Source organism: Podarcis bocagei (genome assembly GCF_964188305.1).
Source record: "Podarcis bocagei genome assembly, chromosome: 2".
In the NCBI taxonomy this organism is placed as follows: domain Eukaryota; kingdom Metazoa; phylum Chordata; class Lepidosauria; order Squamata; family Lacertidae; genus Podarcis; species Podarcis bocagei.
The window spans coordinates 42,559,154-42,574,226 of record NC_138126.1 but is presented as its reverse complement, the minus strand read 5'-3'; the positions used below and the strand labels follow the sequence as shown (position 1 = coordinate 42,574,226).

At 42.8% G+C, this 15,073-nt stretch overlaps 1 protein-coding gene across 2 annotated transcripts in view; it reads right to left on the bottom strand.

Moving 5' to 3' along the window:
* IFT122 (intraflagellar transport 122) overlaps window positions 1-15,073 on the bottom strand; it is a 66,583-nt gene that overhangs the window by 43,895 nt on the left and 7,615 nt on the right. Inside the window, exons 7-15 of one of the 2 annotated variants that reach the window (XM_081183979.1) lie at window positions 13,003-13,149; window positions 10,924-11,091; window positions 9,013-9,088; window positions 8,216-8,407; window positions 6,730-6,868; window positions 5,057-5,259; window positions 3,854-3,991; window positions 2,847-3,011; window positions 2,301-2,498 (exon numbers count right to left, since the gene is read on the bottom strand). In XM_081183979.1, coding sequence (XP_081040105.1) covers window positions 2,301-2,498; window positions 2,847-3,011; window positions 3,854-3,991; window positions 5,057-5,259; window positions 6,730-6,868; window positions 8,216-8,407; window positions 9,013-9,088; window positions 10,924-11,091; window positions 13,003-13,149 — 1,426 coding nt within the window. The remainder of the gene's footprint in view (window positions 1-2,300; window positions 2,499-2,846; window positions 3,012-3,853; window positions 3,992-5,056; window positions 5,260-6,729; window positions 6,869-8,215; window positions 8,408-9,012; window positions 9,089-10,923; window positions 11,092-13,002; window positions 13,150-15,073) is intronic. The other variant, XM_081183980.1, reaches the window with a different exon arrangement.

The window sequence follows — 15,073 nt, the reverse complement described above, 5'->3', positions numbered from 1 at the left end:
ATAAGGGAGCGTTATATATACCTGAAGGGGAATTGAGGGAGAAAGTACTCAAGCAGCTGCACGATAGCCCCACAGCAGGGCACTTTGGGCAACACAAAACCATGTGGCTGGTTACCAGGGAATTTTGGTGGCCCAAGGTCAGGGAAGATGTGCGGGAGTATGTGAGAGGGTGTGAACAATGCCAAAGAGCCAAGGGGGAGAGGCAGGCGCCGGCTGGTTTATTAGAACCACTGCCCACACCTGAGAGACCGTGGGAAGCAGTGGCAATAGATTTCATGACTGATCTGCCAAGGTCTAGAGGGAAAACAGCCATCATGGTTGTAGTAGACCTGTTAACTAAAATGGCCCACTTCATAGCCTGCTCACATGCGGTTACAGCAGAAGAAACCGCCAAATTGTTTGTAGAGAATGTGTTTAGGTTGCATGGCGCCCCCTTGAGGGTGGTTTCAGACCGAGGGAAACAATTTACTTCCAGGTTCTGGAGGAAGCTCATGAGCTTACTGCATGTAGAGGTTAATTTCTCGACGGCCCGTCATCCTGAAACCAACGGGCAGGCGGAAAGAGCAAATGGGGTTCTCCAACAATATTTGAGGTGTTATGTTAATGACAGAGAGAATGATTGGGTGGAGAAGCTGGCGTTGGCAGAATTTGCCTACAACAATGCAGAGAACGTGTCCACGGGGATGAGCCCCTTTTTGGCTAATCACGGGTGCCATCCCAGAGCCTTCCCAGGGGGGGAGGGGGAGAACTGGAGCGTTCCAGCTGCAGAACAGTTCGTGGAAGAAATGGAAGCGATCCATCGCCAGCTCCAACTCAACTTAAACAGGGCTAAGGAGGAATATAAGAGGCAAGCAGACAAAAACAGAAGGGAAGGTGAAAGCATCAGGGTGGGGGACCAGGTGTGGCTGTCAACCCAAGGGTTGCCATTCAAAGGAGGTTGTAAGAAATTAAGACCCAAAAGGCTGGGTCCATTTGAAGTCATACAGCAGGTCAATCCAGTGGCTTTCAGGCTCCGGTTACCGAACCACATGAAGCTGCACCCAGTTTTTCACAGGTCGTTGCTGTCACCGTATAGAGGAGACAGTGAGGGGAGGGTCACTAGGGGACCAGCAATGGAGGAGAAGGAACACAGCTACCATGTAGCGGAGATCCTCGATTCCAGGTGGAAGGGAGATCAAGTAGAGTATTTGGTAATGTGGGAAGGGGAACCGGAGTCGGAAAACACCTGGGTTAGGGCAGAGGATGTCAATGACGAGGTTTTAATAGAGACTTTTCATCAGAGGTTCCCACGTAAACCTCAGCCTGTAGCGAGGTTCCGAAGGGAATACTTTGCCACCACCGACGAGGAAGAGGAGTTGGAGGGGTTCCCAGATTCTGAAGAGGAGGAGGATTCAGCTGGCCAGGACGACGATCGATGGAGAGAATTGTTCGAGACGTCAGAAGATGAGGAAGATTCGTTTCGGGGTTTTAGCCCTTCACCTCCCAGGGGGGAGGAATTGGGAGGGGGTGAGGGGGGCCCTGGAGGGGAGGTGGATGTCAGGGAACTGCCATCAGAGCATCAGGTGGTGGAGGGACTCAGGCAGGATGAAAGAGACTCAACTGCTGAAGCAGGGACCAGCAGGGGGAGGAGTGGGTCTCTGAGGGAATGCGAGCAGGAGGGAGGGCTCAGGGAGGCTTCCAGCGAGAACAGTGGGGAAGTATCGGAGTCTCCCATAGGGAGACCCATACCTCGCAGGAAACTGTCACGCCGTGAGTCCAGGAGACGCGTTTCCGTTAAGGAACTTCTTTGCTGGAAACGCTTCCGCAGACAGCCACTGTCGGACTCTACTAGTGACTAGAGCAGACATGTCTGAGGAGCTCCGTCACACACGGAGGTTTGTGGGGGCGCACAAACTCTGAGGGAGCACGTTTTCACGCACAAGCAGCTAATCAAACCCTCACATATAGTAATAGGAGAAACAGCAGCATTAAAGTGAAAGCATGCCATGGAATAATATGTAATTGCAGTTGGTAATGCCAATTTTTACTAGGAGTTTTCTTGTCTACCTGATTTCATTCTGTATTGTTGTGTCAAATGATTAACACAATAAACTTTCACCTACCTCTCACAGGACAGTGAAAACTATCCCTTTCTCCTCCAAGCACAAAACTACAGACATTATTCATGAAAGGAAGGCCAAAAAGCTGGTGGAGAAATATTTTAAAACTCTATTGGACAGAAAGTAGACATGTTTCAGGAGCACTTAAGATAATGCTGACATCGGCAACAAAAAGAATTAATGAACAAGATTAAAGATTACCTGGGGAACTTCAACAGCAGTCATGGAAAAAACATGGAGACAGAAAATTTTGGAACCATTGTATCCCACAACGAAGCCCTGAAGTTTCTGCTGATGGACAGGAAAGTTACTAGCTTTGATGTTGAGATATCCACCACCAGAGAAACAGAGCATGTCCTCACACTGTGTGTTCCAAGCCACGCTGTTAGCATTGGGTTCCTAGAGGATGATCAAACAACATGCAATACAAAAAAATGAATGGTCTTCGTTTATGGTACATGATCATGCTTGAGGAAGACTTGGCAGGTCAACTTGGACTTCCTAGAGGACCACTATTGATCTGCTAGCCAGAGGTCCCCCACCCTCTTTTTAAGTAGATAACAACTCCTAATAGCTATCCAAGCAGTCTCACTAAGGCTCCTTTCTCATCCTTTTGGGAAACTTTTCTCTAAGATACAGGGTGACAAAGGAGCAGCATGATAGAGCTATTCTCTGATTTAGCTCTTTGCGATCATGTGGATAGTGCTAGACAAAGGGAGGGAAGGGAGGGAGTTTCCAAATGTTTACCTGAAAGAGCAACTCTTTGGTGTTAATATCATACACTAGACAGGTGTCATTTTCATCAACCACTGCCAGCTTGTTTCGAGATGCACTCATATCCAAGCAGCGCACAGCTGTGGATTGTTTCAGCAAGACAATTGCAAAAGGATTGTCTACAAATATCTTTAGAATCTGGATGTGATTAAATTCAGAGAGTTAATAAAATACTTCTTAAAAACAATACTATTTTTATTTGTCAGTCTCATGCACTGGAGAATAAAAACTCAGGAGAATAATTAGTCTAACAAATTTAAAGCAGACTGTTCGCTTTTGCCCAAATTACTTCCTTGATTATAAATAATAAAAATAAAAACATGAGGCAAGATGATGGCTAGGTTTAGGGTCACAAGAATCAGAAACAAAAATTAACTCCACACTTTGATTCTTCTTCCCCCCAAAAATTTAATATTTAATATAAAAGCAGAAACCGCTTCCTAGGTGGGGGGGGGCATTAGTTTCCCAACAGGTGGGTCACTGTTGCAAAGTGGCAGGAAGGTTGATGTGGTGGAAACATACCTTGGAGCCAATCTGGCACAGTGCAACTGCACCCTGCCAATATCCCTGCCACTTTGCCTCTTCCCCTCTCCCCACTGGTAAGCAACAGCAACCAGCTTACCAGGAAGCTAGTGTAGTAACATCATCCAAAACAGTAAGCTGCAAGTAGTCTATGTTGCTCTCTACAGCACTTTACCGAAGTACGTACTTTTCCCTAACTTATTGCAAACCAGTTACTTGCAACTCATTTTCCATTAAAGGAAAGAAATGGCAAAGGAAGCTTTTGAGTAACTGCCGCTTTCTGTGAACATGTAATTCTTGGTAACCATCAAATACAGAACATGCAAAAAACCAAAAAAATGTCACTTAAAGAACAGCCAAAGACACTAAGAAGCAAATTTCAGCCTATTGACTGGACCCTTTAGCATCTAAATCATCTCCTTAATGAGTACAAATTTTACTTATTCACAAAAAGTCACCTGGCCATTCTTTAGCCCCACTAAAAGTCCTTCTCGGCCTGGAGGTCCACCAATTACTTTTATGTACCGAATGAGAGACTCCATCAGCCACTCTCTTTCTTTAACACCACTGAATGAGAGGCACTGGAGCCTTTTCTCCTAAAAGAGGGAAGAACATGTTACATTCTCATTAAAGTAATCCTCATATCTCTCAGCCTAACAGTGCTGTACACATGCCAGGCCTTTTTCATGCTAGGCAGTCAAGGTACAGATATCAGTCTGATTTTCAACTCATCAACCGCTTACATTGCAACAGGTGAGGGAAATTTTACACAGGGGGATAGTGAGGGGGGCCTTAGTCCCAGGCGCATGAATTTGAGGGGGCGCAAACCAAGCACGCCCCCCCCGGGATCCCCATACCACCCTGCCTGCCTCCAGGGGTCTCTGAGCCCCAGAGCCTGGCCTCATCACCATGTCCCCCTTGTTGAATGGCTGCCCGGCTAGTGTCAGGGGAATTTGTCTGCCAAGGGCTACATCAGCCAGCCAGGCTCCTCACTGGGTGGGTGAGCAAGTGACAAGGCGTGGCCCCGCTTGGCTCTGGTGGCGAGAGCTGGGCTGGTACGGAGGGCTCAATGAACCCTCTGCATCCTGGACACCAGCAAACTACACAACAACACTGGTTTTGCAGTATCTACAATTCTTCAAGGATCCTGCATTAGAAATGTTTACAACCACACATTATAATCTAATTATTCAAGACTGCATCAACGCAGGACAGAAGCCTCAGGAGAGATAAAAAGAACTGCCAGACAGCATTTAAAGGATAGCCACAGATTATTTTACTACTAGATTGTTGCATTGAGTGTCTGCAGCAAACCATTTTAGTGTCTCTAAGAAAGCAAGGACAGATGATTTACTGGCAACATTTTATTAACATTCTGATAGCAACCAAATAAAAGGGATAATATTGCTATGCTTAAAGAAGGGAGGGAATCTAACCCCCAATAAAATATTGATGTTTCTTCTAAATACCACATTTTGGGCAAGCCATGTATGTATAACATCTAGAGTGGGACAGGTGGAAAAAAATATACATGGCTCATCTCGCAGCCATCTCTGAAGTAAACTAGCTCATTATGGATGACTCCTGCCCAAGAAACTTTTATTAGAAAAAAAAATCCAATATGTGTATAGTTCATTTTAAAGTATATATTTATTAATTACCTGGCATAAAATAATGTGCTCAGAACACACAACCAATAAGTTGCATTCAAACTTTTTTGCTATCTTTTCTTTCACACGATAATGCATGTCGGAAGAATCATCAGAATATAGTTCATAAATCTGGATTTTCTCTGGCAATTGGATTGCTAATCTGTTTTTGTATATCGCAATTTTCTTGACAAGCTCTCTGTTTTTAATGCGAACTGGAACAAAAGAAAAGAAAATAGTAAACTGATTTGCAGGGTTAAGTTAAAGTGCCTTATATCCTATTACAGAATCTATTTAGATTCATACGACACAACACAGATATCTGGTGCCTATTATTAGAAGCCACTTATTACTAGTACTCATTCTTTTTATAGTTTAAAAAGATGTCACTAACATGACATTTGTAGGCACCACTGTGCCCACTAGTATTCCTATGGTGCCCATGAAAGGTTTCAATAACTATCTCCTCAAAAATCCACCATCAATGAGAAACTGCTTCCTTTTCCTGCTCTGTTTCTGGGTACAATGAATCAGCCTGTTTGAATGCACATCCTTAGAAATGTCCACATTTCATAATAGATGCTAGGATTGGACATCCACCCTCTCATCAGTTCCAAACAAAGGAGAGGTGCAAAGAGCTTTTCTTTGTGAACAAGTGCCATGGTGGCTAATATAAGTGTCTTTTTCCTAAGGTTGCAATGGATAGGCTGGTTTGGGGGCAGGAATATGCCCACACACAGGGCCGGATTTAGGTATGATGTGGCCCTAAGCTACTGAAGGTAATGGGACACTTTATATGTCTAGCTATCCTCTGTCAACAACAAATTGACCCTGTTTTTCTTTGTATTCCAATTCAATTTGTTGGTTCAGCAAATCCTTACCATTAAACTTTTACCCATTTGTAGAACCCTTTTTTTTCATAACTCTTAAAGCATTACAGCTGGAAACCACTTAGTTTCTTTCCAACATCCTTCTAACATTCATTAATTTTACAATATTTCTGTAAATAGCCTTTAAATTTCTTCCAATCTTCTTTCACCGACTCTTCTCCCTGATCTCGGATTCTGCCAGTCATTAGCACTGGGCAATTTGAAATATTATGCACATAATTTAGCAGAACTAAGAGCAAGGATTAAAAGTAAAGAGAGTGAATATCTCAGGAATAGCACTAGTCTAACTTCTTTTGGGAAGTAATATTGAAGCTGAGCAGCTATCACAAAGAAGGCCCTGCCTCGACCTCTTTTGTTGCCAAATTAAAAAGCAGGGCCTCCATTGATTGTTATAACCTTCAAAGGTAAAGGTAAAGGGACCCCTGACCATCATACTCATGGAATAAACCGGCAGATCAATGTTTTCATTTAAATACACTTTGTACTGTCAACCTAGCAGTTCGAAAGCACTTAAAATTGCAAGTAGATAAATAGGTACTGCTCCGGCGGGAAGGTAAACGGTGTTTCCGTGCGCTGCTCTGGTTCGCCAGAAGCGGCTTAGTCATGATGACCACATAACCTGGAAGCTGAGCTGGCTCCCTCAGCCAATAAAGCAAGATGAGCGCTGCAACCCCAGAGTCATCCGTGACTGGACCTAATGGTCAGTGGTCCATTTACCTTTACTGTCAAATATGCAGACAGCAATTAAGCTGTACATATCCACCCAAGTTGAGAGACATCCCCCTCAAAAGCTACCTTTTTGCTCTGTGATGAGGTGCTGGACAATAACATCAGTCATACTGTCCCTGTAAGCATAGCGGTCCTTATAAAGGCCATGGACTGTGCTGAAAATCAGCTGATAAAATGAAATTGTTCCATCCTCACATCCTACTGCCTGAAGAGAAAGCAAAAGATCACCAGAAGTCAAAAAACCATATGGTTATGTATCCGAACCATAAAACAGTCTGAAAAGGTGGCAACCTTCTTAGATTACTTGACCTTTTTTAAAGATCATTGTACCAAGTAAGAGGCAGAGATTGCCTTTCAAATAGACAAATCTCAGCACATAAGGGAAAAATGAAACGGAAAAAGGCTGGAGAGATTGGAGGCATTATTCATCTGTTAAATGTCCCAAATGTGCATGTTAGCTTTGAAGTAGTATTATTAAAGTTAAGGCAAAATGCCACAGAGCTCAGTGTAATTTTCCTAGCACAGACCTGTTCTTAATATTACATGTTATCTGGCTGCTAACTACACTTGCGGGAGACCTTAATCCACATGCCATCCATTTGCCACCACTGGAGAATGCAACAAATATGTCTGCCAAAAAACAGGAGTCATACGGCAACACCAGCTGTGAACAGCTGTGTTGTCCTGTTGACTGTATTCTCAGATTTGCCTCTCTTTGTAACGCATGAAATGGTCCCTAGGACACATGTTGTTCCAAGAACTGTAAAAAGCCACCTTCATGCCATTTGTTTTGAAGTACAGTCGTACCTTGGAAGCCAAACGGAATCCGTTCCGGAAATCCGTTCGACTTCCAAGCAGAGGCATACGAAGTGGGGGGCACAGTGGGCAGGCCACTCTGGGGGCGGGGACAAGATGGCCCCAGCCTCCTTCCAGCTGTAATGCGGCCGAGGGCGCATGCAGTCAGTATGGGTGCCGCTCAGGCGCCGTGCGTCCATACGGGCTGCCTCTTGCACGGCAACCGTACAGGCTGCTGCTCTCACACGCCGTCCATACAGGCATCCATACGGGCTGCCTCTTGCACGGTGACCATATGCGCTGCCGTGCGTGCGCACTCCATACAGGATGCCGCACATGTGCACTCCGTAAGGATGTCGTGTGTGTGTCACCGGGCGGTTTGCCCCGCCCCTTGGCATTCTGTCCTGGCTGCCGGAGAGGGTTCCTCTGCCACTGCTTCCAAGGCACAGCTTCTGATTGGCTGCTGGAGCTTCCTGCAACCAATCGGAAGCTATGGAAGCCCCACTGGACATTCGGCTTCCAAAAGAACTTTCGCAAACTGGAACACTCACTTCCGGGATTGCAGCATTCAGGAGCCAAAACATTCAACCGCTAAGGTGTTTGTCAACCAAGGTACGACTGTATGTCTCATGGCTAACTTATCCCTCACATTTGATGGTTTTGGAACCAAGGAGAGTAGAAACAAAATCATGACCCCAAAGTGGAGGGACCCCTTGCAGTTCCACATGTGCAAAAGCTTTTACCAATTCACTCTTACCACGTAATTGGAATCTGGCTTCGCTTTGCACGTCCACACCCATGTGTTCTGTTCCCCTATGGTGCCAAGACGCACACCATCCTTTGTGTAGAGGGAGACTTGTTTGTCAGAGCCTCCAATTAAAATGTATTCTCCTTTTGAAAAATAGCTAACACAGCAGGGGTCAAAGTTCAGGACTCTGTCTTTTCCAATCTAGAACAATATGAAAGAAGACATCAGATATATATATATTAAAGTTCCCAGGTAACACAGTAATTAAATACACGTTCCTATTAAATCTGTCACATATTGCTGTTTGATCTCACAGGCTTTCCTTTTCCTTCCTTAATTAATGCTTTTAGGTTACGATCGGTTTTTAGCTCTGGTAGCAGGTGGCAAGTCTACCTCATACACCAGTTTTGTTTTTCAAACCAGTCAATGGAGCCTGGTCAGGATATTCTTGTATTCTTGTTCAGCAGTTCTTAGCTCTGAAGCACATGGCGATATTGACAAGTGACACCACTCAGCACAGCTGTGGAGCTACTCTAATGCGTACCTGAGAAACAGTACAGCTTGAACTGGCTAATGATCAAGGAGACAATGCTTTTTATCTCCTTAGCAACTAGCAAATCCAAGCCATGAGCTGCTAATGATTTATATAGAAAAATATAAATGCTTTACTGTACAAAGGGCCAGCAAGCAGGCCTATAATTTTAAAGTCACACCTTACTGGATAAGTGGAACTTTCAACTCAGTTCTTTCCCAGGAAGAAAATAAAAAGTGTACTTTCCAAGGCATTGTATTAATATAACACTTACCTGCTTGCCACTGAGCTGATAAAAGGAAAGCCTTTGTCCCCAATCTGCCACAGCTAAGATGTCATTGTGTTCATCTCTACCATGCACAAAAGGAGAAGCCAATTATGATACGTTGTAAACAGTTCTGATGAACTACAAAGCAACAGATAGCCCCTAGTGTTCTCTACTATGGCTGTCAGCTGTATAAACAGAGTTTTCTAATCCGCTTCCACCCATCTGCCCCCAATGATGCAAAGGCAAGGAGGACTGTGTTGTGGAGATGTGTGTACAGTGGTGCCTCGCAAGACGAAAAGAATCCGTTCTGTGATTCTCTTCGTCTAGCGGTTTTTTCATCTTGTGAAGCAAGCCCATTGACGGATTAGCGGATTAGCGCTATTAGCGGCTTATCTGCTGATCGGATCAGCTGATAAAGCTGATAAGCGGCTTAGCGGCTTAGAAAAGGGGGGGGGGACCCAGCAGGAACTCGCAAGACATTGTCGTCTTGCGAAGCAAGCCCATAGGAAATTCGTTTTGCGAAGCACCTCCAAAACGGAAAACTCTTTCGTCTAGCGAGTTTTCCGTCTTGCGAGGCATTCGTCTTGCGGGGCACCACTGTAGTTTCTCAGAGAGATCGCGAGGAGGGGTTGTTCAAACCCTTTCTGGTTATCTCCTCCCTCAGCTTAGCTGATACTGCTGAGCAGCAATGAAGACAGGCGCATGGCCATGCCTATTTTGGCTGCGCTCACAAGTGGCATGCAGCACGTGGAAGGTTGGCCAGGAGGGGCTATGACTCCTCAGTCTGAAAAGGAGTCTCCACCCCACCTTACCTAAAACTGTCCCTTGAGCCTCATTCTTATATGTGTAGAGCTCCCTTTCACTTGCACAACTGCACACAAGTGCAAAAGACAATACAACTCCAAAACCTAAATATACCTCTTATCCCACCATCTACAGAAGGCTGCCATGTTTTCCTTCAAAATGATCCTTGGCAAACTGCTGTTCAAACCTTTATATTAAAATAAATTAAAATTCCGTCTATTAAAATAAATGCTATTTGGCCATAAGCCATAGGAGTCAATCTATTCAAGAGGAAAAAATGCCAGTTTCTGATTAGCAGGAAAAAACATGGGGGGCAACACTGTCGACCTGTATTAACTGTCCTTTTCAACAATTACCTGGAACCCCAGGAATCTCTTCAGACATCTGTGTGGCCTACAGATCCCTAGAGTCAAGGTGTGCTGCACAAACATGGAAATTTCCCCAAACTTGAGTTCAAGAAAACATTCAACTTCTGTTGAAGACTGCCGGAACTTATGCCGAGAAATGTTGGATACTATCCTTAAGAGTCAAGAATGGAGAAATTTGTTGGAAGGGGAAAGTATGGACAAACACTGTGAGGTCGCTTTAAGGGACTCTCAGGCGGTCACAAAATAGCCTGATGAGCTGCTATCATCCAGTTTCCAGCGGGGGCCCTTCCCTATCATCCAACAGTCTTCACAGGAGCCTCTATCTGCCCTGATAGCGGTTCCACTTTGGCTTGAGTGGAGTGGAGAAAAAAGAAATAGTCTGGTGAGTCACTATATTCCAGCTCCCAGTAATGGTCCCTCCCTTCTCTATCACCACAAATTGCCCTGACGGGGAAGCAGAGAGAAGCAATTACAGCTTTGACTAAGTGGCTGTCTTTTCCATGTTATTATAACTTATTTTAAAAATAAGCACGCAATGCTTATTGTTGTAGCAATCTCATGTAAACTGCTTTGTCAAGTCCACCTGAATAGCAGAATATAAATGCCACAAATATATATATATAATACTGTTTTGTTTATATACTGTGAAGCAATAATTATAAATTCATAATGAGAGAAACAAGCTAAGATTTAAATATATGTCTATTTTCATACTATAGTTTTATTTCTCTGATTTTGCACTCACGAGCTGGCATTCCTAGGGCTGTCATCTTCCTCATGTTCTTCTTCCTCTGCCTCACTACCCTGACTACTGCATGTGATGGACTTCAGAACTGGTATATCCTCTAAACAGGCGTGACCTGCCTCCTCCTCCTCTTCGCTCTCTCTAGAACTCCAGAGATTCTCCCATCGACTGCAAATATCAATTGTTCATTCACATGACCTACTGCTACAAAACTCAAATTTCAAAACAGATTAGCCCAAGATCAACTCTCCTGATGTTAAAACACTTTGCCCAGGTAGTTTTTGAAACTTTTCTTCCCCAGATTTACTAAAAGGGACAGTAAGTCTTCTTCAATGCAAACTCAGTTGGTTGTCAGGCTTTAGGAAAACATGACCTTCCCTCTGTGGGCTAGAGAAGGATAAGGTTGGAGAAAATACCAGTAATTTGTCGTTCTTCAGTGCCTCCCCATGAAGTTGAATGTTGGAAGATTCAGGACAGGCAAAAGAAAGCACTTCTTTGCCCAGCACATAGTTAAAGTATGGAATTCACTTCCAAAGGATGCAGCAATAGCCACCAAATTTTGACTGCTTTAAAAGGGGATTGGACAAATTCATAGAGGATAAGACTATGAATGGCTACTGGTCATGATAGCTGTGTAACATCTTCAGTATTGGTGATGGTGTGCCTCTGAACACCCACTGCTAGAGAGCATGATGAGCAGGGAGAGAGCTGTTGGACTCGTGCTGCTTGGAAGCTTCCCAGAGGCATCTGGTTGGCTACTGTGAGAACAAGATGTTGGACTAGGCCTTTGGTTCTGGTTCAGTAGGGTTCTTCTTATATATGGTCTCAAAATACAGCTGTTTCCAAATACAGTCGTACCTTGGAAGTCGAACGGAATCTGTTCTGAAGTCTGTTCAACTTCCAAAACCAAAGCGTGACTTCTGATTGGCTGCAGGAAGCTCCTGCAGCCAATCGGAAGCCCCATCGGATGTTCGGCTTCCAAAAATAGTTCACAAACCGGAACACTCACTTCCAGGTTTGTAGCGTTCGGGAGCAAAACGTTCTAGAACTAAACTGTTCAAAAACCAAGGTATAACTGTACTGAAATGTGCAACAGTAGGAAACAGGATATTAACTTTATATGAATCCTTAAATTGTTTATAAAACTGTTTTGATGTATGCACAGCATAAGAACCATACAGGAACATATACCAAGGAGCTAGAATTTGCTGCAGCTCCCTCTTGTGTGTACATACAATGGTAAACGTGCAATTGCTAACAAATATCATTTGATGCAACAGTCAATCCCTGCATATCTAAATATATGCCTCCTTCCCCACTTTGTATTACAAGCTCTAAAATTAACCAAACACATGCTCCTGAGATTATTATCTCCCAGGACACCTATGCAAATACAGCTTCCCTGTAAACTATGGAACTCACTTACCAGAAACATTCATCAAAGCACTAAAGATCTTCCAGGAGCATTCTAAGAGCACTGAGTAGCTGGGTGTGTGTGTGTGTGTGGCTAGATTAAGTTGTAGGGTCAGAGTTTTATTATACTTCCAGCTGTTTAATTTATACGAGATGTATTTTACATTTGCTTTAAAATCCAGTATATTATTTGAGATAGAGTATATTGAATCTTTGACCTAGAGGGCTACACATAAGCAACAAATATCATCAAACAGCCTTTCAATACGTAAAATTTATTTATATTTTATTAAAGTCTCAACAATCCAAGAATGCATTAGGCATTCTTCATTCCAAAGCCAACCTCCAACCCACATCCCATATGTTGTATTAGCAGACAAGGAGGGAGCTGATCAGTTATAATGTGCTTTATTTCTGTGGGGTTTTTTTTTAAGATTCAGGAACAGTTAATTTTAGCAACTTCAGCAAGTAGCAATTCCCTTCAAATTGAAGAAAGTTTAAGAATTTTTATTGATATTGCCAAGAAAATGAAAACATTAAACCAGTCTTCTGAGCTTCATCAAAATGATTTCTTATTTATGTTTATAGAACTACTGTTAAAAGTCAAATGCAGACTAGTGTGCAGAAACTATCAAAGACAAACAATATAGGGACAGGAACATTTACCTTGATGGATTCCAAGAAATGGACCACACAGGAGATAAAGATCCACCGGGTCGTTCAATTTTGACTTTTTCTTCACCATTTTTATTTCTTATGCTGACTACGCCATTGTACATCCCCAAAGCAAGGTACTGGCCATCATTAGTCCAACTGAGAAAGGGCAAGAATCATAACAGCAGTTTGAAAAACTTCCCCTCTCCTCAACATTTGAGAGTCACAAGGCCTACAGAAATTATACCTTTTACTTAGAGGTGGGCATAAAAGGCTCAAGAGGACACAAGAGGATACTCCTTGAACTCTTCCACTGCACTGACAAATATGGCTTTAAAGTATACATTTGCCCAAATGAACTGCAGCTACATGCCGAGGAGGAGAGGACATGCTAATTAGGAATATGTAGCAGTAGCAGCATAAGGCAACCTCTGTTTAACTGAATAGTGATTTTGAAAGGTCGGCTTCCAGTTCCAGTTCCTCTCTGCCTTAACGGAACCAGCCCCTATGACAGCAGGAGATTGTTGGCGAAGGAAAAAACAAGGGTGACTGAGGGTAATTATCCTTGCAAATTTCCCCCAGGGATGGAGGGGGGAATGGGCTTCACTCGCAGTTCGTCTTGGTACCTGGCTCTCACTCCGGCATGGAATGCGGAGGGCAGGGAGGCACTGAGTGCAAAAGCCTGCCGAAAACCCTCCAACGCCGCCATTAAGAAGCAGAGGTTCTCCTGTTAATTAGAGCTTAATTGGACTAAAGTACAGGCACATGCTAGAAGAGATGAGATGACAAAGTACAGAACAAACCAATTGCAAGGACTTTAAGGTTTGAACTTGAGATAAGACTTCATTCAGTGCAAAAGATGGTTGCGGGGGGAGCTTATGGTTTCTTTATTTTAAATTTTATTCTCTACATTTATGATTTGGCAACCCTCCTCTCAATGTTAGTTCAAATTTTATTTGTACAAGTGAGGATGGAAGAAATTGGATTATATAGAATATAACATCAAACGGAACTGTGTGAACTGTGTAAAAAAAGGAAAAGGGGAGGGAAGCTCTATTTTGCAAAACGTTTACGATGGAAGCTTTTCCATCCTTTATTATTAATGATGTGAACTGAATAAAGCTAAGAGAACTTGGAATTTAATTTAATTGGAAGAATAATTGTTCATATGTCTTCAGTTGGAAGGAAGGATGAAAGGAGTCTGTGAACTGCCAAGGAACTGATACAGTTCCTTATTGAGTCGTCTGCAGTTTGACAGACCTTTCTTCCCAGGCTGAGAGGGGAAATGGTGACCAAAGGTTATTTACTGGGACAGAGTGACTTTTGCAGCTGTTGTTAAAGTTGCAAAACAACGAAGCATGGGGCGGAGTGATGGAGAAATTTCTGGAACGACATTGGGATTATCAGCTCCATTCAAGGCATGATGGATAACAGCAATAACCGGGGGAAAGAAAAACGTAACATCTTACAAGGAAAGGAAGAAACACCACGAACAGAATAATTGCCACACACAGGAAGATCAAGGATATAGTTTGAATTCCTCATGTGTAGTTTTATAAATCATTTAAGGTGTGAACATGAATAGAAGTTATTAATATTGCAGTTGTTCTATAAGGATTATTATGACCAGAATGTAATTGAAATTAATAAGATTTTGGAACACAGAAATGAAGAAAATCATCAAACCACCAAATCTAGCACGCGAGAGCCACTTTATCTAAATTATATAATTTGGTATTTGAACGATTGATATTAATAATTGTGTTATAAATTGGTATTGTTATAATGAGGCTATTATTGGACTGTAATTGAAAACAAATAAAAAATTATTATAAGATGATTTTGAAAGGTCTTCCACAAAATGATAATGCCTACATATTCTTTATCTGAGAAAGCAAGCTATTCACACATATTTGTAGTGTTCTGTTCAATTTTGAAGTATTTTACGTGCCTTATAACTTAATGCTTTTATCTGTTTCTTTAATTGCTTACTTTTTTGTTCCAACCCATTCTGGAACCATATCTTATAATTAAATGCATAATAAAATTCTACAAACTCATTAGAGGACAATTTTGCTGTCCA